This window comes from Hippopotamus amphibius, chromosome 11 (assembly GCF_030028045.1).
Source record: "Hippopotamus amphibius kiboko isolate mHipAmp2 chromosome 11, mHipAmp2.hap2, whole genome shotgun sequence".
In the NCBI taxonomy this organism is placed as follows: domain Eukaryota; kingdom Metazoa; phylum Chordata; class Mammalia; order Artiodactyla; family Hippopotamidae; genus Hippopotamus; species Hippopotamus amphibius.
Window position 1 is genome coordinate 8098995 of NC_080196.1, and position 26395 is coordinate 8125389.

Here is a 26395-nt window from a genome sequence, read left to right on the forward strand (position 1 = left end):
AGGACACGCTACCCCTCTGCTTCCTCCACGGCCCTGAGCCCGAGGACTCAGTTTACCCTCCTCTCCCAAAGCCAAAGACATGGCATCCCCACGTCTCACTGATCGCTCCTTATGCGAAGATAAGAAATCTAGTCACTCCTTCCATCCTCACATCTTTCTTCACTGGTCACAATCTGTGGCTCCTCCCACCTGCCCAAGCACCGTGGAAGGAAGGAGGGACTGATGTGAGATGAGATTTTAACATTCAGCACTTCCCAAAAGCTATGAATTGTTTTTTCAGTAAAATGAAACAAAACTAGCACCTCCTACTCTTCAGGTTTCTTGCTACAAGTACAACTGAACGCAGGATGACCTAGATGTATCTTTTGGTTTGCAATGTTTTAAATTAAGGTAGGATGTGTGAGCACTGGGTAAAAAAAATGAAGAACACCATTGTCCCATGAACTTACTTTGAGATCATGAACTGGGAAAATTCCATTTTTCACCATGACAGAAAGTATGTTTCCTTCCTTCCTCCCTAACCCCCAGGCTCGACCCTTGCCTCCGCGTGCACTGGCCTGCGCTCCCATGGACCTTGGAGGTGTGTGATCTAGGTGTCGAGCTCCAGGAATGAGCCGCGGGGGTTCTCCAAGTGAAGGAGAGAAAAGCCATGCTGGGGAACTGCAGTCATAAGCACCGTTTCTTTCTCTCGGGCCTCATCCTCTCCCGCCCTCACTGCACATTCTGCTCTGTGCAAAGGGGAGCATTGTTGATCCACACAGAGATCAGATTGTTGTGCTTCTTATCTGCTCTTCATAACTGTCTGCTCCATTTTCATTTCTTTCCCTGCCTGTTTGATTAATCACTTCTCTCTTGACCCCGAAACCACTGGTCTGTCCAAGCCAACACGCTGACTCCCACAGCCGTGGGGCCTGGTGAGTGAGCGGGTCTGTCACACAGCTCTCCTTGTTTCCCAGTCTTCCTTGTGAACAGAGCATCAGAAGGACTGCTGGCTTTGTGCTGGGGTATGAAAGATATCCCTGTTGCTTCATTGTCGCCAGGTTTAACTCAGTCAAGGAAGTGGTTTCTTCAGGGTAGGCAAGGTATCTGAGATTACGGTGTTGTGGATTAAACAGCCGTATGATTACCTGTTTACCTTTCCTTATATACGTGTGTTTTATAATAGCTATATTCTTTTTTAAAAAATATTTATTTATTTGGTTGCGCTGGGTCTTAGTTGCGGCAGGCCGGCTCCTTAGTTATGGCATGAGAACTCTTAGTTGAGGCATGTATGTGGGATGTTCCCTGACCAGGGATTGAACCCGGGTCCCTGGCATTGGGAGCGTGGAGTCTTATCTGCGGCGCCAACAAAAGTCTTAATAGCTATATTCTTGAAAACGGGTACTGAAGTTGAAATTTTAAAAAGTTATTATACCTACTAGTGCAGAGATGTTATTTAAGACTCTGGTGAAATGAAAAAGTAGTTAATAAATGAATAACCCTTCTCTAATTTAGTTTCCATAAAGACAAGTACACCAAGGTTGAATTTGCTTAAAGTAAGGGCAAGCAGCACCATGCCACGTGTCACACAGAGCCACCAAGGCTGCGGTGTACACACATCTCTGTCTGCTCACTTGCACTGCCTCTGATGTGGTCCCCACCCGCCATCAACTCGCTGCTCCTTTCCTGCTGGCAAATTCCTTTCTGCCAGTGACTCAGCATGACGTCATTTACCAAGAAATTGTTGCTACAACTGGAGGCAGGATTGACACCCCATGACCTGTAGAGCACCTGTCCACAGTTCTCGGCACGTTGTTCAATAAGGGGTTGTTCCCTGGAAAACGACTCTGTCCATCTGGACAGGCTGACCTCCATGGATGTGCTTCCTGTCCTCAAGGGCTCTGACCACGTGTGCTGGGTCTGTTCCTTCTTCAGTAGCATCTCCCCAAGTTGAGCCAAGAGAGGAGGCTGCCTGCTTTCATGGTTAATGACCCTTCAGTGTCCAAACGTGCTTCCTCCCTGTGTAGTAACAGCGTTCAGCCACAAGCTCCAGTTAAATCACACAACATGACGGGGCTTGCTGTCCTTAACAACTTTCTTGAAATCTTTTCAAATCCAAATGTCCTTTTGAGACCACATTCTTCAACTCTTTCTAGGTGAAGGCTGAGAACCAGGTTAGAATTTGAATTATTACTTGTTAGGAGCTTTTTGAGGGTACCCTAGTTTCACACCTAATCTGGTCTTCGAGTTTTATAGGAGTAATGATAGAATGGTAATCACGATAACTGTTCTATGAGGGAATGATAAAGGGACGTGATAAGGGCTAAGTGTTCTGGTCCTTGCCTAGGCTGCCCCGTCATCATGGAGCGTGTGCCATGTATCTGAAGGGGCATGAAGGCCTTGCCCCTAAGATCCTTCCCCAGCCCAGGAAGAGATTCCCCAGTCCCCAGTCACAGGCTCAGTTAACCCCTTGGTGCAAACGAGGCTTTGGGTGCTGCCGAACTCTGGGCCTCTTTGCCAGGGAAGTTTATGGACGCCTCCTTCCTTTCCCACAATTGCTCCTAAACCTATTCCTGCTAAGAGTATGAATGCCTATGCTTTCCCATTTGCCGTTAATGAGTGATTTGATCAATTCATTCATCCACCCTTCCCTGGCCTGCGGGACACAAAACACCGTGTTCCACGCTGGGAAGGCCACGCTAAGTAAGACCCATGCATGTTCCCCAAGAGCTCACGGTCCAGGGAGGAGGACAGCACGTGCACAGGGAGCGAGCACAGCGTCTTGTGAGAGGTGCTGTGATAAAAACGCAGACAGAGCATCGAGGCAAGCAGAGCAGATGTCACTATGACAAGTTCATCATTTACGTGTAATAACTTTCATCACTATGACCCGAAAGCTGAGACATTCTTCAGAATCACTCATGTTTCTCAGTGACACAAGTGGAGAAATGGGGGGCGGGGGGAGTGTTCTTGGAGTTATTGGCTTTGCTAAAACAGAGCCCACCTTGAAAAAAATGAGAACTGAAGATATAAAACATATGCTGCAACGTAAATGGAGTTATTTTTAGATAATTTCTACTTTAAAGTAATCTTGACATCATCTCAAGACAAGTCTTCAGATACTGATGGATACATCTTGAGTAAATTTGTAGATGTGATGTGAATTCAAAATTTCAATCAATAAACTAGATTTGGAAATGGGAGACATCTTTCAGTCACTGAAATTACGCATATAAAAACGGAGACGAATTAAGAAGTATAGTAAAAATCCTACCTATACCAATTGAAATGGAAATTACCTGGGTAGAAAACCAATCTTGATTAAGGGAAAAGCCTACATTACGGGTTTTTAAAATGCAATTCAATTATTATTATTTATATACTATTTACTTGGCATTCAACCTATGCTAGCCTGCATTATTAGGCGTGTGTGTGTGTGTGTGTGTGTGTGTGTGTGTGTGTGTGCTGTGTCCTCCCTCCTTATCTGAAATGTAACCTCCTCAAGGGTAAGGATTTATTGAATCCCCAGGGCCTGTGTGTCTATGAGTACTGCTATTTCTGCTACTAATGCGTCTGGCCCACTCGACCCCAAATCAGTGGTCAAAATCCTGCCAATTCACATCTCACCAGGCCTCTTTTAACTTCTACCCCCAGTTCTTTCTTAGGGGCATTGGCACCACCCCTGTGAGGCTTTTGCTTAAGGGCACCTATGTGCTGGGAGAGGAATGGGGCGGGGCGGGGGGGATGGTTTCATCTCTCTCTTTACTCAGACGAGCCTGGTAGTAACATTTGCCAGACTCCCAAGGGGGAACAGAGCCAAAGAGTGGCTCTTCTGATAGCACAGTGTGTATGTGATGGAAAGCATGAATCCAAAGGAATTTAGAATGAACATAATGGAGTAATGAGAACAAATAGTTCAATTACATCTGGTCAAGGAATATCTGGTTAGAGGGTCTGGAAAAAACCTGATGACGGAAATGAGGACAGGGTCATGGCACGGTCTTCAGCGTAACGGAGCCTGGGTACGAGAATGTTCCAGATGCACCCAGGCGTGAATCTGCAAGTTAATCATTTTCATTTGCCGTATGGGGTGGTAGCAAAACACCAAGAGGAAACTGTCACACTGAGTAGACGTCTATGGGGAAAGTCACCCAGAGCAATGGCTCTTACTCCGTACACTCTGAACGAAAGCGGCTGGCAGATAGAGCCTTCTGCTTCTGCTTAAGCAGCTCAGTACTCATAGGTAGTGAGACTCCAAGGGCTGCTTTGTAGGTCAAATGTAAACACATCCGAGAATGGCTACTTAAGTAGAAAGTGGGCGGTTGGAAGACTGGAGTCTTTATTGGACAAAAGGTCAACATTCACGAATGAGAAGAAAGAGGTGGTGTTTGGGGGTGGGGAAGAGATGGAGGAAGACATTCCAAAGTGTGCTCCAGTCAGGCTCAGGAATGTGTTTCAATTAGCGAAGGAAGAGTGCCAGGAGCCCTGTTTTCTGAAGCACACGCGCAGGGGATGGTACACAGACCCGGGTGAGCAAGTGAGAAAAGGGCTCAGGCAGGAGCATGAGCTAGTCCGTAGCGATGAGGGGGCTTTGCGTGGAGCCCTGAAACACCCAAAGAGTTAGGACGTTTTTTAAAAGTTGGACTTTTGCTCACAGTCATGTGTAACCATCTCAGTTTGCTGCGAAAGGTCTGTGGTGATGGCACCTTTCTTCCAGAATGAGTGTGGTTTGAGGGGCAATGCTCTTTCTGATTCTACAGCTGCTACCGTGTCAAGTTCATCCACGCTAGGGCAACAGGGACTTTCTCCGGTGACTTTGCAGCCCGAGTAATAATTAATAACAGCTACGTGGGCTGGCTCTTCTCTGTTTGCCTCCCGACCCACTCAGATTCATTCTCCCCCCTTTTCTGCTCAGCTCTGTGCCCTGGGAGGCTGACCCCCGAGGGCCGCTTCCCCTCCACTCCCTGGCTTCTCACTGGGTTCAGAGGTTGGAAGGAGAGAGAGGTCTTGGCACGTCTTCCCCGCTCCCTCCCTGCTTCTGTGCCTCCTCTTTGGCAGTTGCCTTGTCTCTCTACGGCCTCAGCTTCCACTGGATTCTGGTAACACTGCTGCTGCCTTTCCCCTTCCAGACTAGACTAGCAACACCGTCCCACTGTGGCCAGCCTCTGGGTGCCACGACACCCCTGGTTTGCTCTTTTAGCCCTGCCCACACCTGTATCCCACACCTTGACCATCGGAAGTAAATGTTGTTTCTTGCCAAACCCTGAACTGATAACACTAACTTTGTTGGGTGTCATTATGTGCCAGGCTCTATTCTCAGTCCCCTGTGTGCACCGACCCACTTAATCCTTCCGAACTTTATTGATGAGGCCAAGGCACAGAGAGGTTAAGACATTTGCCCAAGGTCACACAGTAAGTGGCAGAGTCAAGTTTGAACCAGGGTATTTGAACTCTAGACTCTGACTACTTAACCACTGATTCATCCTACCTCTCTCCTAGCTTGAGTCACTTCCCTGAAGCACAGTTAAAAATGAGAAAGTGAGACCCCAAGACCTCTAAAATACATGGCCTAAAGAGTCATAGACTAAAGCTTATTCACAGGAAAATCTCTCCGGTCACAATTCACTCTTGTTTTATGCCTAATTTTGACGGGACAGGCTATCACACGTCCCATCACAGTGGTTCTCAGCCTTGGTTGTACAACAGAATCATCTGGGGAGTTCTCATCTATCCCTGCGCCCAGGCCATGCCCAGCCTGACGCTCTCACAGCTCTGGAGATGGAACCCGGGCATGGATATTTTTTTAAGCTCCCAGGAGATTTCAGCACGCTGCCCACATCGGAGAACCACTGTCCTATATGAGTGGACAGGCCTGGTGACATAACTAAAGGGGACTTACATCTGACAGCTGGCAGCTATCCAAATGGAGGATGAAGAAGAGCCACGGAGAGTTTGCACAAGAACCAAAAAAATAAATAAAATATAAAGCATGATCTGAGTTCACCTAGTGCCTGGGCAGACTGCTCCTAAGTCTGAAGACATCTTATTATTTTCTTATTATATTACAGTAATTGTCCTGAGTCACTTTAAAACGTAGAATTATTATCAATATACTTTGTTTATTGAAGCAAAGGACATGTATACCTTTTAGGAAACTTTTTACCCCCAAAGATCACATCAGTAAGGTTATTCTTAAAAAAGGTAGAGCCAGATACCTGGAAGATACACTTAAAATACAATATTTCTGATTGACCTATAGATGCCAGGTAAAGGAGGAACTGCTGTTTGACAGCAAAGATTTATCAGAATACACTTGCTGACCTTTTGATTCATGGTCACAGTTGACATCGTTATATTTTTCAGTCCTAACGTGAATGCTTGGACAGTGCTCACTAGGCCTTGGTAAAGACCGAGGGTGCTGCCAGCGGCTGGTCCTCTTGGAAACGGTCAGCAGAGGGAAAACGCAGGCTTCGTGTATCTGAATGTCGGATGCGGTCTCCTAGTTGTTATTGTTGGTTGTTCCTTTTGGACTGGGGTTGGAATATTCCAACAATTTGTTCCTGACAGCAGACCAAACAACGTTTATTCCTTTCTTATGTTTCTCATGGCTGGTCTTCTTGTTTACATGCTTGCCTGCACAACGCTGATGTGGGACGTGATGACGGTTCGCACGTTGCCGAGCAGCTGGCGCTGGTCCACTCACGGCACCCCCTCCCCTCCCCACCCCACCCGCCAGGAGCTCAGAAGAGGGGCACTGACCAGTGGCTATTCCTAATGCAAGCAAGGGCCCCTTTTCTCTTTTTACCCGCCTCACCTCTGCACCTTTACTCCCACTAACGCTTCTTCCTCTCTCCCTGCTCTCAAAGGGCCCTAGTGCTCTTTTTTTTCATTAGGTCACCATGAAAATAAAGATTCAGCCTGGCTATACTTGGGGAGAACTTCAGGGTGTGGCTCCTGGGGACTATCTTACATGACAGCCTTGCGCAGACAGTTCCTGCTGAGTGTCTCATCCTTGACACTAGTGACATTTGGGGCCACATCATCTCATGGGGGCTGTCCTGTGTGTTGTAAGATGTTTCTCGGCATCCCTGGCCTCTACCCACTAGGTACCAGTAGCATCCCTTCCCCCAGGTTGTGACAATGAAAAATGTCCCCAGACATTGCCTGGGGGGTAATATCACCTCTAGTTGAGAATCACATATGTAGACCCTGACTTTCAACTTCCACTGGACGCTGGCATCAAGGACTAAACTAAAGTGTCAATGACTTTCGCGCCAGCACTTGGCTGTGAGATGTGTGGGACGCTGTCCTCCAAAGCATCGTCATGGGGATGAGGAGTTAGACCTGTTCTCTATGGGCCCTCAGGTTGACAGGGAGCTTTCCAGCAGTCGGGGTTGTCCCAAGGTGAAATGAGTTGCTTCTGAGTGGCTGGTCTTCCCTTACAGGGCAGGCAGGATATCTTCTATTTGCTCTTCCAAAACCATCTCCACCTTTCCTCTCCTCTTCTGTGGCCCAGACTCTCACCTATAGGGACTCTGTGGATGGGCTTCCTGGCCCTCCGGCTTCTAGTTGGAGGGAGGGAGGAGGTGAGAGCAGGGCGTTCATGCCCTATGTGCCCTCATCCCGCAAGGTTGCTGCGGGCTGGCTGCGCTTCTGACAGGGCTCCAGCTCCAGTTGGGTGGCCGCCCTTCAGTGCGCTCAGCCTCCTCGGTCCCACGCATGGTGAGGGAGGCCTTTCTGGTACCATCCCCAGCGGCCGCACCACCCTGTGGTTTTGCTCTGACCAGCCCTCACTCGTTGCTGGTCCTGGCATCAAATCCTCCGAGTTCCTGTTAAATTAGGATAATTTGGGTATATCATATACTTCTTGCTGGGACTTTATCTAATACACAAAGTCGTGGGGACTTTATGTTGAGGATACACAGACCGTCAAGGCCTCTTCTGACCCCCAGATCTACGATGCTATGGTAGGCACAGGTTTCAATAGTTGCTGGAACCCTACTCCAAGGAGAAAAACCTCTCTTTCTTGGCTGAGAGGTAATGCATGTTTATTCACGACTGTCTATACGCGTGTCATCACGGTGGAGGAAAGACGGGCATATTTAGAACGCCAAGGCCTTGTGCTGCAGATGGTATCAGTCATTGGACCAAGAACCACACTTACAAGCCCTTCTCTCTCACAGACCTCGGACTGTTTTCGCTCTCTTCAGAGTAGCTGCGTCCTTCAAGAGGCTCTGGGCTGTTCCTCAGCCCCCAGGTGTGAATACTGATTTACTTCACTCTTCTTGCTCAGATGGGCTTAGGCCTGGGTCTGTGACACCTTCCGGATTAGTTGGAAAGGGAGTTCTTCAGAGGGGCTACTGGTAAAGTTTCCTCACTCATAAAAAGAGACACAATAAAAGGCTCTTCCCTTTCCCCCACCTCTGGACACTGTGAGGGCTGTGACACCCAGAGCTGCAGCAGCCCTCTTGCTACCCTAAGGAGAGTAGAGCCCGCGGATGAAGGGATCTTGGGCCTTGATGCCATCTTTGAGTCAATGAATTGACCAAACTTAGAACTACTCTTCTTCCAGAGTTATATCATGTGACATAATAAATGTTCTTATTGTTTAAGCTACTTTTACATGAGATTTCTGGTACTTGGCCAGCAGCCCAAAGTACCCTAATACACCATTCCAGGAGTTCATCTCATTTAATCCAGTAATGAACTGAAGAGATTAAAAACGTCATCTTAAGCCTCGCAGCAGCTTCTGCTCGTTTCTTCCTTGAAAATCTTTTCAAATCTGGCTTCTGCATTACCGTGCTCCCCGGCTTTTTCCTCTGGCCCATTGGCTAGCCCATCTTACTCTCTTCTTGGACTTTCCTCTCCTTGTTGGAACTCTTCTGTCTTCCAGCAACAGTCACCACACAGATGCCGTCACTGGTGCCATGAATGTCATTACCATGCAGACACTGATGGCTCCACAACTACATCTCTAGCCCTGCTTGCTCCCCTGTCACCCGGCCCTGGATATACACCTGTTAGCTAATGGACGACCTCAACCTCACATGCCCAAAACAAACTCCTGGGGTGCCCCCTCAAAAGTTCTCCTTCTCCAGGCTTCTATATCTCAGTAAATGGCATCCTTGTTTTGCACAGGCCAAAATATTGGAGTCATCCTTTACTCCTTTCTTATTCCACCACATGGAACCCACACCCTACATCTAACTGTTTAACAAATGTTCCAAACATTTATTTCTCATCCCTTTCACCACCGTTAGTTGAAGTCACAGATCTCTCTGTCCTGCACCATAGCAAAAGAGCTCCTTCTGGCTCTTCCTGCTTCTCGGGCCACCCTACAGTCTGCCCTCAGCAATCAGCCCCAGGGATTTTTCTAGACTAAGTCAGATCTTGTTATTCCCCTGCTCAACGCCCCCCCCCCCCCCGCCCCCCGCAGTTTCCTGTCTTGCTTAGAATACACTCGAAAGTCATGGTGCTGGCCTACAATGCCCTGTACGACTTGGCCCCTAGACGCCCCTCCAACTGTCTCTTTACTGCAACCATATGCACCTCCTTCATTTTCCTTAAACATGTTTTCTTTTCTTCGAGCACATGTCTACCTTATGACCTTTGCACTGACCACTCCCCATGTCTGGGATGTTCTTCTACCAGCTAGCCTCATGTCACATCACTCACTACTTTTTTTTATTAAAGTATATTTGATTTACAATATTATAGTAGCTTTCAGGTGTACAACACAGTGATTCAAAATTTTTATCGGTTATACTCCATTTAAAGTTATTATAAAATATCGGCTCTATTCCCTGTACTGTATAAGATATCCTTGTAGCTTATTTATTTTATACATAGTCGTTTTTGCCTCTGAATCCCCTCTTCCTTTCTTGCCCCACTCTCTTCCCTCTTCCCATTTGTAACCACTAATTTGCTCTCTATAACTGACACCACTCACTTTCTTCAAGTCTCAGCTGAACTGCCACAGCCTCAGAAAGAACTTCCTTTAACACTCTACCAAACTAGCATTATTTTCACTCTCCATCTCTTTACCCTGCTTTATTTTTATTCATATAATGCCCCACGCCTTGACAATTGATTACATATGTGTTTATTTGCTTATTATCTGTCTCTCAGACTTGAATATAAGCCCTGTGGGAGCAGGAATTTTGCTTTGTTCACTGCTGTGTCTTCTGCACTTTCAACAACACCTGGCCATGTAAGATTTACTGAATGAATGAATGAATGGCTCAAATCCATTATCCCTTTATTGTATAGCAGAGAGCTTAAGTGGAATCTTACGTTACAGAGAGGGAAAAAAGGCAGCTAGGATTAGGACCCAAACCTTTCCTCTTCTGGTCCAGGGCTCTTTCTATTACTTTACACTGTCACCTACCTGAGTGAGTTAATGATTATTTTTCCTTCGAATGTAATTTGTGATTCTATAGGGAACAAAGTCATCAAGCAGAAAAATGTGTTTCCAGTTGGGCAGTTTGTACCAGCAAGCTATCAGGGAGATGTGTGTGTGTGCACGCGTGCACGTGCAGGGGTGGAGGGGAGTGGTGCTGGGTGACAAGAGGTGCATAGAGTCTTCCTGGACTTAGATATCACATCACACCATAAAATCAGTCTGGGATGTAACCTGGACCCTTCTTTATCCTATAGCAAGTAGATGCCTCTTCGTGAAGAAGTCAGCTTTCTCAGGATTTTAAGAGCAATGAGAGAAAATGACATGTAACATCTGAATCACAGAATGGGGAGTCTGTGTTCGTATCAGGGTCACGTCTTTTAAGAACAAACCTCCTTCTAGAAAATTCAGTTCAGTTTGGGATATTCAAATCAGATGAGAGGCACACCTGAAGGTGTTAACCAAGTAGCCTAATTTAGCTGTATAAGCTAATAATAAAACCTACCCTTTATTGGGTGCTTATGTTCCAGATGTTATTTAAGTGCTATTAATCATAAAATCAATACCCTTTGCTAACATTGCTTTGTTGCTTATTACATGACAAGAAAACACAGTTTTAAGTGTTTGACAAGCTCATTTGATCCTCTTGAGAACCCTTATAAGGAAGGTGCTAGTATTTTCTGCATTTTGCTGATCAGAAAACTGAGTTCTAGAGGGACTCTGAATTTCCTAAGAGTGCTCAGCTGTTAGCGGTGGAGCCGGGATTTGAACCCAGGCAGTATGACCCACAGCCTGTGCTATATTAAACTGTACAATTGTGCTCTCTCATTTAAGCGATCACAATTCTAGGAAATTGATACTATCACACCCTCTTTATAGTCCCTACACTGAACTGTTGTAAAATGATAGAGGGGCCTAAGCCTCTGGTGCCTTTAAGTTGTTAGTTTTGAAGAAATTGGTCTTCCTCCCTTATGGTTTGTGATTGAGAAATGTTCCAGTTCTCTGTACACTGAAAACTATAAAACATTGCTGAGAAAATTAAAGAAGACCTAAAGGAGTGGAGAGATATAATGTCTTCACGGATCAAAACATTCAATATTGGTAAGATGTCAGCTCTCCCTAAACTGATTTATAGATTCAGCACCATCTCAATCAAAAGCTCAGTGAGTTTTTTTGTAGAAATTGACAGACTGATTCTAAACCTCATATGGAAATTCAAGGGCCTACAATAGCAAAAACAAGATAAAACAAACAAAAGTTTAAAAACAACAACAACAAAAATGATAAAAGAACAACGTTGGAGGACTAATGCTACTTGACTTCAAGCCTTATAAGCGACACTAATCAAGACAGTGGTTTGGGCTTAAATATAGACAAACAGATCAATGGAACAAATACATATACAGACAACTGATTTTTGATAAAGGCGCAAATAAAATTTAGTGGGGAAACATGGTTTTTCCAATAAATGGTGTTGGTACAATTGGATATCCATATAAAACAATGAACTTCAATCCATACCATCCATCATATAAATATTAACTCCAAATGGATCAGAGAGAAATGTAAAACCAGAAAAGTATAAAACTTCTGGAAGAAAATGCAGGAGAAAATGTTTGTGACCTTGGGTTAGGTAAAGATTTCTTAGATACCACACCAAAAGCACAATCCCCAGAAGAACAAATTCATAAACAAGACTTCATCAAAATTAAAACTGTCTGCTCTTCCAAAGACAATGTTAACAGAATGAAAAGACAAGCAGAGCCTAGAAGAAAATGTTCACAATACATATATCTGACAAAACAATTGCACCCAGAATTGATAAAAAACTCTCAAAACTCAATAAGAAAATAACCTGTTAAAAATGACAAAGTATGTGAACAGACAGTTTATTAAAGACTATAGATATAGGTGACATACAGATGACAAATAAGCACATGAAAAGATGTTCAACATCATTAGTCATTAGGGAAATGCTAAGTAAAACCATGGTAAGCTATCACTATTTGAATATCTATTTGAATGGCTAAAATTAAAAGAAAAATACGACCATACCAAGTGTTGGCACAGATGTGGAGGAACTGGAACTCTCACATACTGCTGATGGGAATGGAAAATGGCACAAGCACTTTGGAATCCAGCTTGTCAGTTTCTTAGAAAGTTAGGCATAGACCTACCATATGACCTGTTCACTCATTCCTATGTATTTATTTAGCCAAAAGAAAAGAAAACACATGTCCATGTGAAGACTTTTAATTTTGCCAGAAGAAAGGGTGTGTACTGTATGCCTCATTTGTATAACTTTCTAGGAATTGCAAACTAATGTGCGATGGCATAAAGGAGATCAATGGTTTCCTGGGACAGGAGGAGGAAGGGGCAGAAGATGGAATTACAAAGGAGCAGGAGGAAATTGGGGGGCGGGAGTGATTGATACGTTCATTATCTCAGTTCTAGTGATGGGTTTACAGGTGTACACCTATGTCAACATTATCAAAACTTATGGTTTAAATATGTGTAGTTTATTGTATGCCATTTATACTTCAATAAAGCTGTTTAAAAAAACCAAGTAGTCAACATCTGTGGACATAGGTTGATACATGTGTGACAAGCTGGCATGAAGTCATAGAGTATACAAACCCTTCTCCCTAGACACACAGGAGACAGGCAGACAGAAACAAACACGTACACACACTAATTAAAACACCTGTAGAGACAAGGGATCATGCTCTTGAGTTTTCAGGCCATATTTTTTATCCCCTCCATCTCTTCCCTTTATGTACTGTCTTATGTATTCCCGAGGTTCTGTAGGACAGCCTTCTGACTTTATTTTCACTTCAGTGGGTTTGTGTGAAATCTACAGCCTTGAGTGCACAAGATTCCAGACAAAGATGTGGGGTGGAGAGTGGAGAACAACAGCAGTAGGGAGAAGGGACAAGGGGTTATATGCTAACCCATCACCCAGCAGGTGAGAGGTGCCACTTAACCTTCCAGAAGCTGAACTTTGTAATGAGCTGTCACTGTGTTTATCACCTAACAGTTACTGCAATTGGATAAGGTGTGAAAAAACCTGGAAAACATTACCTGTCAAGGACCTTGGTATCGTTGATGAAGCCGTCAATGGTGGGGTCCCAGGTATTATTGAAAATCAGCACGTAGCCTGTTAAAATGGTTTAGGTCCTTTCCATCCCTTCATTCTGGGAACTGCTTCTGGCTTACAATATGGCAATTGTTTTGTCAGATCACTAAAGGCAGTCATATCATTAGAACATTTTGACATTGGCTTTATACATGGTTCAGTCAAAACTGCATGAGGCTGGTTCAGGTGCAGTGCAGGAAGAGTGTAGAGTGAGCCTGAGCTGTGGCTGGGTAATAGTACTGCCTGCCCAGGTGCACCTCATAAGGTGATGTTTACCAAGAAGTATACAGCCATGGTCCAAGATCTGTTAGGTTCATAAAACTGATTTTGTTGGCATGCTCAAGATGGAACTGGCTCACAGCATCAGATATAGTTAGAGTAATTTACAATAATAAATACAACCGGCAAGTAGGCCAGAAAGCTTTGAGGCAGCTCTGTCAGTAGGCTTACTACATGAGGAGCCAAATTATGACAAGGTTGCTTTGTGTCCACAGAATCATAAAAGAGGCTCTTAATGGGTCTTAGAATGTTATTGTCAATGGTTTGAGGCACTTGTTCCCACAACAGGGATCGTCTCATCAAGAGAACTGTAATTCTTGGGCAACACCACCAAGAATGTGTCTTCCCCAGATGCTTTCACGTTGCTGGGCTCTGCCATCCAGAGGGCTTCTGTGACCCTCTGATTCTTTTTACTGCTTCCTTGATTAACCAACTCCTGTTTACATAGCCTTCATCCAAACAGGCATGATGCAGCCACTTAGTTTTCTACTCACTAACTTAAAATCATATGTATATCCTCCTCATTACTGCACCCCCCAGATCTGTGGGGCTGAAGTTTGAGATGCTCCCATACACTTCATTTTAAAAAATTAATTAATTTATTTATTTTTATTATTTATTGGCTGCACTGGGTCTTTGTTGCTGCACGTGGGCTTTCTCTAGTTGTGGCAAGTGGGACTACTCTTCGTTGTGGTGCATGGGCTTCTCAGTGCGGTGGCTTCTCTTGTTGTGGACCGTGGGTTTCTAGGCGCACACGGGTTTCAGTAGTTGTGGCACGTGGGCTCAGTAGTTGTGGCTCGCGGGCTATAGAGTGCAGGCTCAGTGGTTGTGGCACACGGGCTTAGCTGCTCTGAGGCATGTGGGATCTTCCGGGATCAAACCTGTGTCCCCTGCATTGGCAAGCGGATTCCTAACCACTGTACCACCAGGGAAGCCCCACTTCTATTTTACATATTATATATCAGATAGTTTCTTGGCTTACTTCCACAGTTGGCTAATTATATCCATTCTTTTTTTTTTTTTGGCCAGTTTGTATTCATCTTATCTGTGCATTTTACTAGTTTCACTCTGAAAATGACCTTATTTCCAAGTTCTTTAAAGATACCTAACCAACCTGACTCCATCTCTCCTGCTCTCCATACTGACCACTGATCTGAGTTCAAGCTTTGCCATAGAATAAACTGGGGTTCAACAAACCTACTCATCTCAATGTCTTAATAAGATGGCCACAATGTTTCCCCAACTCACAATAATAATAATTTTTTTTAAAGAAGGGGAGCAGTGTGCATGGAGATAAGAGAATGAGGTAGAAAGATTATAAAATAAAGGCACATGTAATTAAATTCTGTACTGTTTTTAATATCTGATCTGTAAGCCTGGAAATGTGATTGTATTTTGGCTAAAGTAATATAATTTGGCACTGCTATAAATCTAATTCTATTATTATTGTTACTTAACTTTATGTGATAATATTTAGATTAAATCATCAGCTTAATTTCCAGCCAAATGGCAGTTTTTATTTTTATTTCTTTTCCCCCCTTTGCTGTTATGGTGGCAGAAGGGAGACCTCAGAATGTTAAATAATTTGACTAACATTCTTAAAACTAAGAGAATTAATGTGTGGCCTTTAACTACTCAATGTCAGATCTCCAGATGAGAATGTTAAAATTCAGGCCAAAAATCCAGCTATAGAAACTTTGTGATAGTAAAGTCACAATTTTAAAAGATAGGTATATAACTAACTGACACTAATATAGATGTTCAAAGGTGTGGCCAAGGTCTATCCAGACTTCCACACGGGAGTTCTTTCCACGAGCGAAGCACTGCTCTCCAGACAAGACTCAGAACCAGGCAGGGAGACCAGCCTTCCCTGGGCCCACTTTCTTCATCAGGTATTTTTTGGAAATCTCTGTGTCTTCTCACGCTTGATTTCAACTGTGACGAGGTCATCAAGGTGTCTTTTCTGTGAGACAAAGTGACGGTCGCAAACCAGGCTGACACCATCCAGAATTTCTCTCCCTACAAACTCCGTCTCCACTCTTTAAGCTCCCTTGACAGAGTCAAGCACAAAACACAAGCCCTAAGAGGTGACTTTGGCCTCAGAATAAAGCATGACAGGGTATTCTGTTTCTATTTTTCCTGACTTTCCGCAAAGTAATTTTATATCCCTCAGGAGCCAAGAGGCATTTCCTGTAATTAGGGTTTGCTACTGGCACTTGCTCCCTGAAACAGTCATCCGTCCAGCTCTCAGACTGAGAGGCCTGTGCCGGAATTGTGGGTTCAGAGCCGGGTGATCATAGTCCTCCTTACCCTGGAGTCCTGGATAGAAGGTTCTAGAAACAAAGCTCCAACTGTATCTTGAGACTTTTTTGTACCCTTTTATACATTAATTGGAAGCAACAGGAATGGGCAGGAGGCCTCTTGGCCAACAGGCCTCTTGACTACTGAACTGAGCTGTCACTGATTAGCTGTGTGTAACATGTTCTTTGGGTCTTTGTTGCCTCAACTAAAAAAAAAACAAAAACAAAAAAGCAAAAAGACTTGAAGGGGTTGAAAGCAAGGGGCATTTAAGGACTCTCTGAGGTAAACACTATTATCATCTTCGCACTTCTTAGTTCTCAGCCTTCTTTGGGCCAGTAGCATGCTGGTGGAAGCAATTTACTCTACTTTCCTAGCCTGCTCCCTAGAAGGTTCCACACACTCTCTCTCTTCGTATCTACTCAGCTGGAAGGGAGGGACCCTGAGATGGTGGGGCCACATGATGGAAAACCCAGATTCCTGATGATAGCTGCTCAAGAGAGCCACGGACTGTCACAGGAGTGAGGGCCAAACTATATTGTGCCAAACCACCAAGGTGATAGGACTTACTCGTTACTGCAGCTCACTGCAACAGTATACTGACTGGTGTGTTCTTCCAGCTCCAAAATGCTGTGTCTAAGGAATGGCAAGTGCAGGACAGAGGCAGAAAGAGATCTGAACATAGGAAGGAAGCACTAGATGTAAGCCTACTGTTTCCTTGGATGTCATGCTCAAAGATGCTTCTCTCAAAGAACCAGTGAAAAGACAGAGGGGGCTGTGGATAATACTTAAAGGACAGGGGATGCATGGTTCTTTATGGAGTAATGGTGACTCTGTGTGTGTTACAAGGCCCTGGTCTAACCCGGAGAAATAGTTTTAAAAAGAGAATAAAGGACAATTGAGGGAAAATGATGACAGAAACGTCCCTCATCAATAAGAGAACTCAGAATAGGTCTAAGGACCCAAAGCTCACTGATTCCTGAACATGTGATGTTTGTGTGGAGATGGTGAGTATAGTCACCTCAGACTTCTCAGTGATCATGATATTTTTGTTGTGCTGCTTCTAGAATTTTTTTTTTTTTGTCATATGGAAAGTGATTAGCTCTGGGTGGCTACTGATCATTTGGGGGAAAACAGACTGTTCTTTCCATGTTCTTCATTTAATCTTTTTTTCAGAACAGATTCCCACAGATAGTGTTTTCATCTTGACTTATTTTTACTGAGTGAAAGTACCATTTTCAAGAAACCCCCAAAGCTTCATATTTTAGAATAAATGAGCCCTCTCTGTGGGAAAAGAAAGCCACAGAAGACAGTGGAAGATCACGTGGCCCAGTGTTAAATCAGGGGAAAAGTCTGGTAGGGATAAGAAAGCTGGTCCAAGCTCAGGGGTCACTTTCTGTATTCCAGCTCCTGTTTACTTTCTGGATAGCGTAATTTCTGCAATGCATCTGAGCTTTGTGATTCATAATCAAACACAGTAAACCTTCAGCAATCCCATCCAGGGGAGCTCAATTTGACTTGATTTAGATGAGAAAGTTAAATCTCTGTCCAGACATGCTTCTTTGCAGGCACAGCGACTCTTATACCTGCAGGACACTTCATCTTGGAATATGCTTCCTATTTTCCAGACAAGCTCAGGGGATCTGCATCCCCCAATAAAATTCCTGTCTGCATTAAATTGCCTTATAGTAGTGATTTATACCTCAATAAAACTACATCTTGAAAAGGAGAATTGGTTTGATTGTATAACTGACATAATTTATGCATGTTTTAGTTTTGGAATAGACTTGGTATTTATGCAAAGGGGAGAGGTCTTTGTGATGGGGATGTATATTTCCACGTCGACAGAACTGGTGACAGTCAGGACAGTGGAAAGAAATGTCCTCAGGCATCTTTAGATCACACCGGAATTTGAGAAACATCCTCCTTCAAGTTAGGAGATCAAACCTCTGTTTCTGGTTTGTAATCAGTTACCACCTATTAACTACTTGCTGAAAGAAAGGGAAGGGAGCTAATGTTTTTTGGATGACGTCTTTGTCCAAAACATTGTGCTAGATGCTCTAAGTATACATTTTTTATTTAAATCTTTCAACAGTCTAACAAAGCTGGCATTATTATCCCTCATTTTGCAGAGGAGAAATCGGAGGTTGAGAGAGGGTAAGAAATGTTAGTAAATAGTGGGCAGAGATTTGAACCCAGATCTTTCTGGCTCCAAAGAGCATCTATCCTTTTCCCACTAAGCCACCCACTGACCACCCTGCGGGGCTTTCTCTGTTTGCCCAGAATTAGGCTCACTGTTTTAGGGTTCAGAATAGGTCGCCTTTTAACCTACTGGGAAACGTAATGACAAATTTCTTAAGAAGATACTAAATTCTTCCACGCACACAGGGAGCTTCTGTTCACGTGTATAGCTGTGGACCCTGCAGTGCACTGACCCCTTGAGACCGAGCAATCATGCCGTCAGCGCCTGAAGGCTCGGCCACTGACAGCTCTCACGCAAGTCCTCCTGAGATTGTCCTCAACCAAAGGCAGCCTCTCAGGCACGTCGCGCCTCCTCCCTGGGGCAGCCCACATCCTGTGACCGTCCACCCCCTTGCCTCAGTTCCAGACACCTGTAAACGGCCACCCCAGAGGGTCTGCATGACTCTCCGGGGCCTTTACTGTGGACTGCCCTGCGGTCCAGCTCTCCCTCTGCCTAATCCTGCTTCCTTCGATGCTTGTGTGTGTTCCCCGAGAGCGCTGCCCGTAACCCCCTGTATACCAGTCTCCGTCTTTCCAGAGTTTGCGTCTCTGGGAACTCGACCAGGGAGGTTGTGAAATCAAATAAACAACAAATAATGCTTTGTTAAATAATGTGGAAAAATAATGCGGATAAATAATGCTTATGTTTAGTCAGTGTTACGGCTCCGGTCCCCCTCCAAATTCCCATGTTGAAGTCCCAACTCCCCTGTCTCAGAATGTGACCGTGCCTGGAGATGAGGTCTTTAAAGAGGTGATTCACGTTAAATGAGATCATTAGAGTGAATGCTGCTCCAGTAAGACGGGTGTCCTTATAAGAAGAGATTGGGACACAGGCACATACGGAGGGGAGACCGTGTAAAGGACACAGGGAGAAGACGGCCAACTACCAGCCAGTGAGCGAGGCCTCAGAAGAAACCAGACCTGCTGACAGCTTGACCCTGGACTTCCTGCCTGTGAGAACACACATTTCTGTTATGTCACCTGGGCTGCAGGACTCTGTGATGGCAGCCCAGCAGACTAATAAAGGCAGATTTCGAGGTTCTTCTTCATTTCAGTCCCTGTCCTTTCAACTTCACTCGCAAGGAAAACCCCCAGCAATCTGAACAGGTTAAATTATCTTTTAGATGTAAGGAGGCAAGGTAATAAGTCTCAGCAGACAGTTTTCATATTCTCTAACATACGTCAAAATGATCATATTTTTAAAGAGGTGAAAAAAGAGTATGTGAACTACCCCCCTTCATTGCATTTCCCTTTTTAGGACATTCATCACAAGCCTATACATTTTCAGTCTGACAACTATTTTGGACCTGGAGGGAACGTATACTTAATGGGAAAAAAAGGACACCACTTTCAAGTTCTGTCCGTCAACACTTTTCTGGCCCTCTGCGAAGCAAGAGTTCATTCTGGCTTTTCTTCTTTAGATAAACCTTAACAGACCATGTCCAACTGCCAGCTTCCTGCCTTCATACAAAGGGGAAGAGTGAGAAATGCCAAAAAAAAAAAAAAAAAAAAAAAGCTTTGCAGTTGAAAAGATTTTTCTTTCAGTTTTTCCCAGCCAGCCTTTGTATTTTCCCCCGTGGCGCACTGGGGAATGTTTAACTACCAGCTTTCTGAAAATGAAACAGAATGAAGCAGGTTTTGTCGGTTCCTGTGGTGTAAATACCCCCCCTACGGCTGGCATCAAGCTACGGAGGTGAGAGTGCACAGCGGGTCTGGGGGCTGGACCAGCCTCCTCCACACACACTGAGCCCGCTGGAAGGCAGGAGAAGCCCCCCGGTGGCCTCTGCGGCCCTCAGGTGGCCCTCCAGGCGGGAGCTGGGTTCTCCACTTTCTCCTCACATTAATATTTGCGAGGTTACCTCAGGGCTTGCTGTTATTTGCTGAGGTTTTTGTAAGGGGCTTTCTTTTCAGAGCTTATGAGTTTAGCACAGGTTTCCCCACACGATTTTTCTGGCCATGCCCCCCGCGGTGTCTTCCCTGTTGCTCCCAGAGCCAGAAAACCACAGCCTAAGGGGCAGGAGAACAGCCACGCGAGCCTAAGCGCGACTCTTAAAGACCCGTTCTCTCTCCAGGCCTTTCCTTACACGCTGCGTCTCCCATCTGCCCGCTTGAGTGGTTTCTTTTAGCTGCATAGACTTTATTTCTCCTGTGCTATAGAACTCCAGGTCTCACTGGAGGGCTCGGTATGTGCCAAACACAGTTCTAAGCAATGTACATAATTTATCATCAAAACAACCCCTCGGGGTAGGTGCTATTCTCACCCACATTTTATAGATGAAGAAACAGAGGCACAGAGAGATTATGTAACTTGTTCAAGGTCTTACTACTCGTCAGAGGCAGGGCTTGGGACTCAGATCTGACAGCATGGCTTCACGGCCTTAGGTGTAACCAGCACACTCCCCACAAAGAGCAGAAGGAATATATCCTCAGCAAGCACTGACAACGGGGAAGGAATGACCATTTTTTAATAAGTGATGCGAATAACTGCCAAATATTTACATTCTACGTAGTCTAGTATAAGGTTACATGTGAGTGTGTGTGTGTGTATTATTTAAATAAAATTCAACAACGAGGAAAAAACCACCCAGAAGTGATGGAATTAATGGTCTTAAAGGACCCTTGGACTCTAAACATAGATAATTCTAAAGCAAATTAAGGATTCCAGGTGGCAGGATCGTCTGGTTTTCAGGTTTACGGTACTAAAAGTTGAGAAGCAACATATATTTGAAATACCACAGACCTAATATTCGTTGCAGGGACTCAAATGAAATGAAATACTGGCTTCCTTTAGAGAATGCTACCTCCCCTCCCCCTCCCTTCTTCCCTCCCTCCCTCCCTTCCTTCCTTCCTTGTTTTTGTCTCTGTTTAGTAAAACTGGCTGAGTACATATAAAACAATGAGAAGAGGTGATTTTTGTTTCACTCTTCACTAAGAAGTTACTATTCATACCAAATGACTTAAGGAATCACACATACATGTAATCTGCTCCAGTTTGAACTCATGCTTTGGTTCGGTTGAAGCCTTAAAGTGCCCAATTCTGTGACAGATTTTTGTCATAGAATCCTAGGACTAGGAGGAATTTTCAAGATGTCGTTACTTTAAAACATTACAGCGATATGACAATGTAACTGGTTTTGAAAGACTTCCAGGGAGATCCTTTCATTACATATCAAAACGTTTTAAGAGACCACTTGTCGTTTTGCTCTCCCGTAAATGAAATAGGGTGCTATTTGGATTGACGTGGCCGCCCGGTGCTTTCTTACCTGTGTTGACGGTTAATTCTCCACGTGACACAGACAACGGATTACTGATCTCAGCACATAAGGCAATTAACTTTTTTTCTGTTGAGCACAACTTACTTTATGTGCACTTTCTCATTTCATCCTCTAGACAATCCATCCATCACCATTTTATAAATTTGAATACAGAGATTCAAAAGGCTCAAGTAAGTAGCTCACGATCACATAAGAGTGAGGCTTAAATCCAGGTCTGCCCCCAAGGGCACCACGCGAGGCTGTGCTGCCTGCCTCCGTTAGAAGTCAGTTAATAGGTGCAACTACACATCACTTCTTCTACTTAGTTTCCATAAAACCTTTAGGAAGCTTTGGTCTGATAGAGGAATTGATTCTTTTAACCATAACCTCCACCCCAGGCCAAGGTAGCTTTCTTGTGGAATGGCTGAATGGAAAGGAATGGTTCAGAGATGATTGGCAGACAGAGAAAGGAGGCACCAGAGAACTGGCTAATCGGTAATTTGGGTGATCAGCTTCTGAACAGTTCAGACGCGTGACCTCCAGACTTGCTGGGCACTCATTACACTGGGTGGAATATTCTGTCTCTGTCTCAGAAGACTGCTTCCCCTGAGATTTCTGAATGGAAGAGGATTTCCCGTGGGCACCAGCATACCCAGGTAAAAAGATTCACTTAACAGAGCAAAATCTGGTGGCCTAAAATCAAGCTTTCAATTTCAAGTGTTAATTGCAATCCTGGGTGGGAACGGAATGCCATTTGTGTGACTGTTTCTAAGGAATGTGTCCGAGTTGAGTTGGACGAGAGAGATGCACACGAAATGTACGGCTGTTTCATTACTACTCACCCTCGCCCACATTCTCCCAGGTGCTGCTGTCTGTTAAGCCAAGGAACGTTGGAGCTCTGGGTCTCGAAAAGGACGATTCCAGTGTTTCAGTTGGCTGACCAGGTTCTTCGCTTTCATAACTCTCCTTAGAGTACGCACGATGTTCTCAGGCCAGTGTACGGCATTAAGGAATTCACAGCTTCCTGAACCTGAAAAGAGACGTTAGAAACAGTGGGTAAACTCCGGCAGAGGCTGAGATGCTTTTCGTCACTTAAGGGTGGCATCAGAGCAGCTGGAAAAGCCAAATCTATAGTCTCATTAATGGAACCCATCATTTATTCATGCAGTCAAGGATAACATTTATGCAGCTCTTACGGTGCACTAGCTGGAACTTTAAAGATGCATAAAACATGGTCCCGTGCTCAGGGAGCCCGCAGTCTAGGAGGGCAAACCAAACAATCCAGTCCTGTAAATGTCACAGCTACTCTGGTAGAATACGAAGTGGGTCTGGTGAGGGCACAAAGGAGGGAGAAGGTAAACTTTGGATGGGGTCTTGAGCGATGGGTAGATGTTTGTCAGGTGTTTCTTATAGGGTCAAAATGGTAGAAATGAGCCATCTTTCATCCTCTGTAATCTACAACTTTGGTCCTGTTGTTGATTTAACTTGTTTTTCTACCCCTCTACCTCACTGCCTCATCATCCTCCTTTAAACTCATCTAATATGTTTCTACTTTGATGATCTTGAAGCCACCAAATGTGCCTGGCTCCACTTTTCAGCAGCAATTGTGAAGGTCCTGCAACCAGATGCTTTTCTTGTTTCCCCCCAATGAGGAAAAATGGTACTTTGGCAATGTGGCTTTTAAACAGCTTAGATGCAAAGCCCAGAAATTTGATTTTTCGGGAAAAAAAATTGCCTGGGCTTTTTGTTGGTTAGTACTGGCCAGTTTTTCACTTCCCCTTCATCATCTCTCAGCCATAAGGTTCAGTTTTGGGATGAGGTTTGTGTATATCTTTATGGACTGTAGTTGAAATATATATTCTTAGGAAAACCCTAATACTTAAACCATGTGGGGCACTTGGAATCTTTTTGAAAATCAGCAATCTGAATCTTTGTAAAAGGAAAGTGTTTTTCCTATCAAGATTGAAAAATGGATGTTTTAAAATGCAGAGCAGAAAAAACAAGGATTGTGTCTGGGACATAATAGAAGCTCAGCAAACTGTGTAATGAACCCATCCAGTTGCCTTAATGGAGAGAAGTCTTCCTAGAACTGCTTTCCAGAGGATAATTGGAGTTGGTCTCCTCTAGCTTCTGTTAGGATGGGAACAGCCTCCTTTAATTTTGGTTTGATAAACACAGTATTTGTAATCTTGGTAGAGGGACGAAAAGGAATTTCCCTCTGAGGCACTCGCAGTGACTAGGCCGGAGGACACGGGCCCATGACTCATCACTCTGCCTGAATCCATCCATGTCACTCAAGGATCTTGGTCTGGAGAGTGGAGCGAACTAGCAGTGAGAGTTACTGTGTTTCCAGCATCTGTCCATTTCCCTCTTAGGTCTTCACACCATGAGGCATTTTAACTGCACAAGGTGTCTGAGCTTAAACGCAACCACTCAGAGCTGATTTGTCTATGGGGATCCCATAAACTGCAGCACCAGGAAGAGAATATATATAGAAAGATTTCATTAATTCTTTATTGTGAAATATAACACACATACAGAAAACTGTATAAAACAAATGTAGAGCTTAATAAATTACTATAAATGTAACTACCACCCAGGTCAAGATATAGAACACTGCCAGGAGCCCAGAAGTTTTCCAGTGCCTTTCCTAATACAACCCTCTGTTTCCTTCAAAGGTAGTACTGCCCTAAGCCCAACACGGGGGCTTTCTGCTGGGCCTGTGCTTCAGGGCTTCTAGCTTTCCTCCAGCCATGCCCCTTTCCAAGGGGAGAGGGGCCTTTGGGGCCAAGAGGCCATGTCCACTTGGAACCCACGTCTCCCTTTCCAGACAAGGCAGCAAGCACTGGGGCGTTGGGATTCCACGTCCACGTGATCCCAGGCCACTCCCAGATCTTCCCAGGGCTGCTCCTCAGGTCCAGTTTCCTGAGGGGTGGCCCAGGGGTGGATATTTGCGGGATGCTGTGGATGAAGGTTAGGGAGTGCACACACTTGAGCACAAGGCCCTTGAGTGTGGGATAGAGCAGGGATGGGAGGAGAAGGCGGATGACCCGAGGGTCTGGGGGCGGCTCTTCTTACATCACGGGTTCCAGCAAGAAGCTTTAAGCCGTCCAAGAATTCTCAGATCCAACCTGGTCTTCCATGTTGCCATGAAGATACATTTGTCAAGGTAGGAGGATAGAACATCTTTTTAATAGCTTGCTAGTTTGATTTACAACTTTTAAATATTTAGGGCTATGATATGCAGTTCTCCATGTAAGCTCCACAGCTGTTAGCGGTGAGCCTGTCTAGAGGCAGCTCTCCTGACTGTTACAGTAACCCCGCCTTGCCTTTCTTTATACTTTACCCACTTAAGTCTGCATTCCTATTACTAGTCACTCTTCCCTGTGTTTGAACTCTGAATAGACAGAGTTCAAACACAGGGAAGAATATGTATTTATGTTGCTTCCTTCCATTCATGAAATTCATCAGCATTGTTGCCTATGGCTGTAGCTTGTCAATTTCACTGCTGTATAGTATTCCATTGTGTGGATATCCTTCCATTTTAAAGTCAATGGACAACTGAGTTATCTCCAGTATTAGACCATTATGAATGCTATGCAGCTCTTTATTTCTGTTGCGCATCTACCTAGGAAGGGAACTGTGGGATGATGAATAAGCATATCTTCAGTTTTAATGGAAAATACCACACTGTTCTCCAAAGTGGCTGTAGCAATTTATATTCTTACCAGCAGGGCATGAGAGTCTCCATTGCTCCTGACAAAGTTTGGTACTTGTTTTTAGTTGTAATCATTGTGTGTTAGGAATACTTTTAGTATGCCACTACAGAGTTTCTCCCCTCCCCCACCCCCGCCCTGGGTTATTTTGTATCTGAAGATACTAAAGTGATTCTAGTAACTTGGAGTTCTGAGCTGACTGCTAATAATATTGGTAGATGTATATTAAGACGATCTGGGGCCTTGGAAGATTCACAGTAATAAAATCCAAATAAACAGAGTTGGTCCATATAGCATTTAAAAATAACACAGAGATTAGAACATGATGCAAGGGTTGAATCAATACACCAGATACGCAGCTGGTGTTGATCTCATCCTTTCACAGGGGTATGTGTTCCCAGAGCATGCTCGGACCCTTGTGGCTGGGTACAGACTGCTGAATTTCCCAGCTGGCGCCAGTCAGGACCACCTTAGAGGGAAAGATCAGCTGAGGAGCCCATCGGCTTACAGCTCATTAGTGTGCCACATCTGGCAGCATCTGTTCTTCCAGGAGGCAGCAAGGACCGTGCGCTCTGGGCAGCAGAAAGCAAGGGGCATGTGCAGGGCTCTTCCGCAGAAATAGGCACAGCTGGCTCACTGTCCACCTCCTTCTCTACCTACCTGGGCCCCTGAGCTTCCTCCCTTGACTCTCTTCTTGCTAACCTCTTCAGCCTCCTTGCCCCTTTGTCCTTTTAATACACCCTTATGGGCAAAGCCCAGCTCTGGATCAACTCAACTGCTTGCTTTCTCTACATCAACCTCCCAGCTGTTGAGCATTGCTGGAAAAACCTCACACCCTGCAGAGAGTGCCACTATAAACTTTGGTCCCCACACCATCTGGACCCTTGTTAACTGTCAGGCAGCCCTTCTCTGTTTCCCTGGTCAGCTCACCTCCCATCCTCCCATTTTTCTAATACAATGATAACAGATCCCCTTCCATAATGATGTATTGGGTGCCTACTCAAGACAGAGTTGGATGTTGTCCATTATGCACAGGGCAATTTCAAACTTTCTCTGCCCTCCTCAAGTCTCTGGGTCCATTTCCTGTCCATCT

General features: G+C 44.7%; 1 protein-coding gene across 1 annotated transcript in view; it reads right to left on the bottom strand.

Annotated features, from left to right (window-relative positions):
* Positions 1 to 26395, bottom strand: part of NEDD9 (neural precursor cell expressed, developmentally down-regulated 9) — a 171997-nt gene that overhangs the window by 83813 nt on the left and 61789 nt on the right. The window contains exon 2 of the mRNA XM_057699912.1: positions 22429 to 22616. Coding sequence (XP_057555895.1) covers positions 22429 to 22440 — 12 coding nt within the window. The 5' untranslated portion in view covers positions 22441 to 22616. The remainder of the gene's footprint in view (positions 1 to 22428; positions 22617 to 26395) is intronic.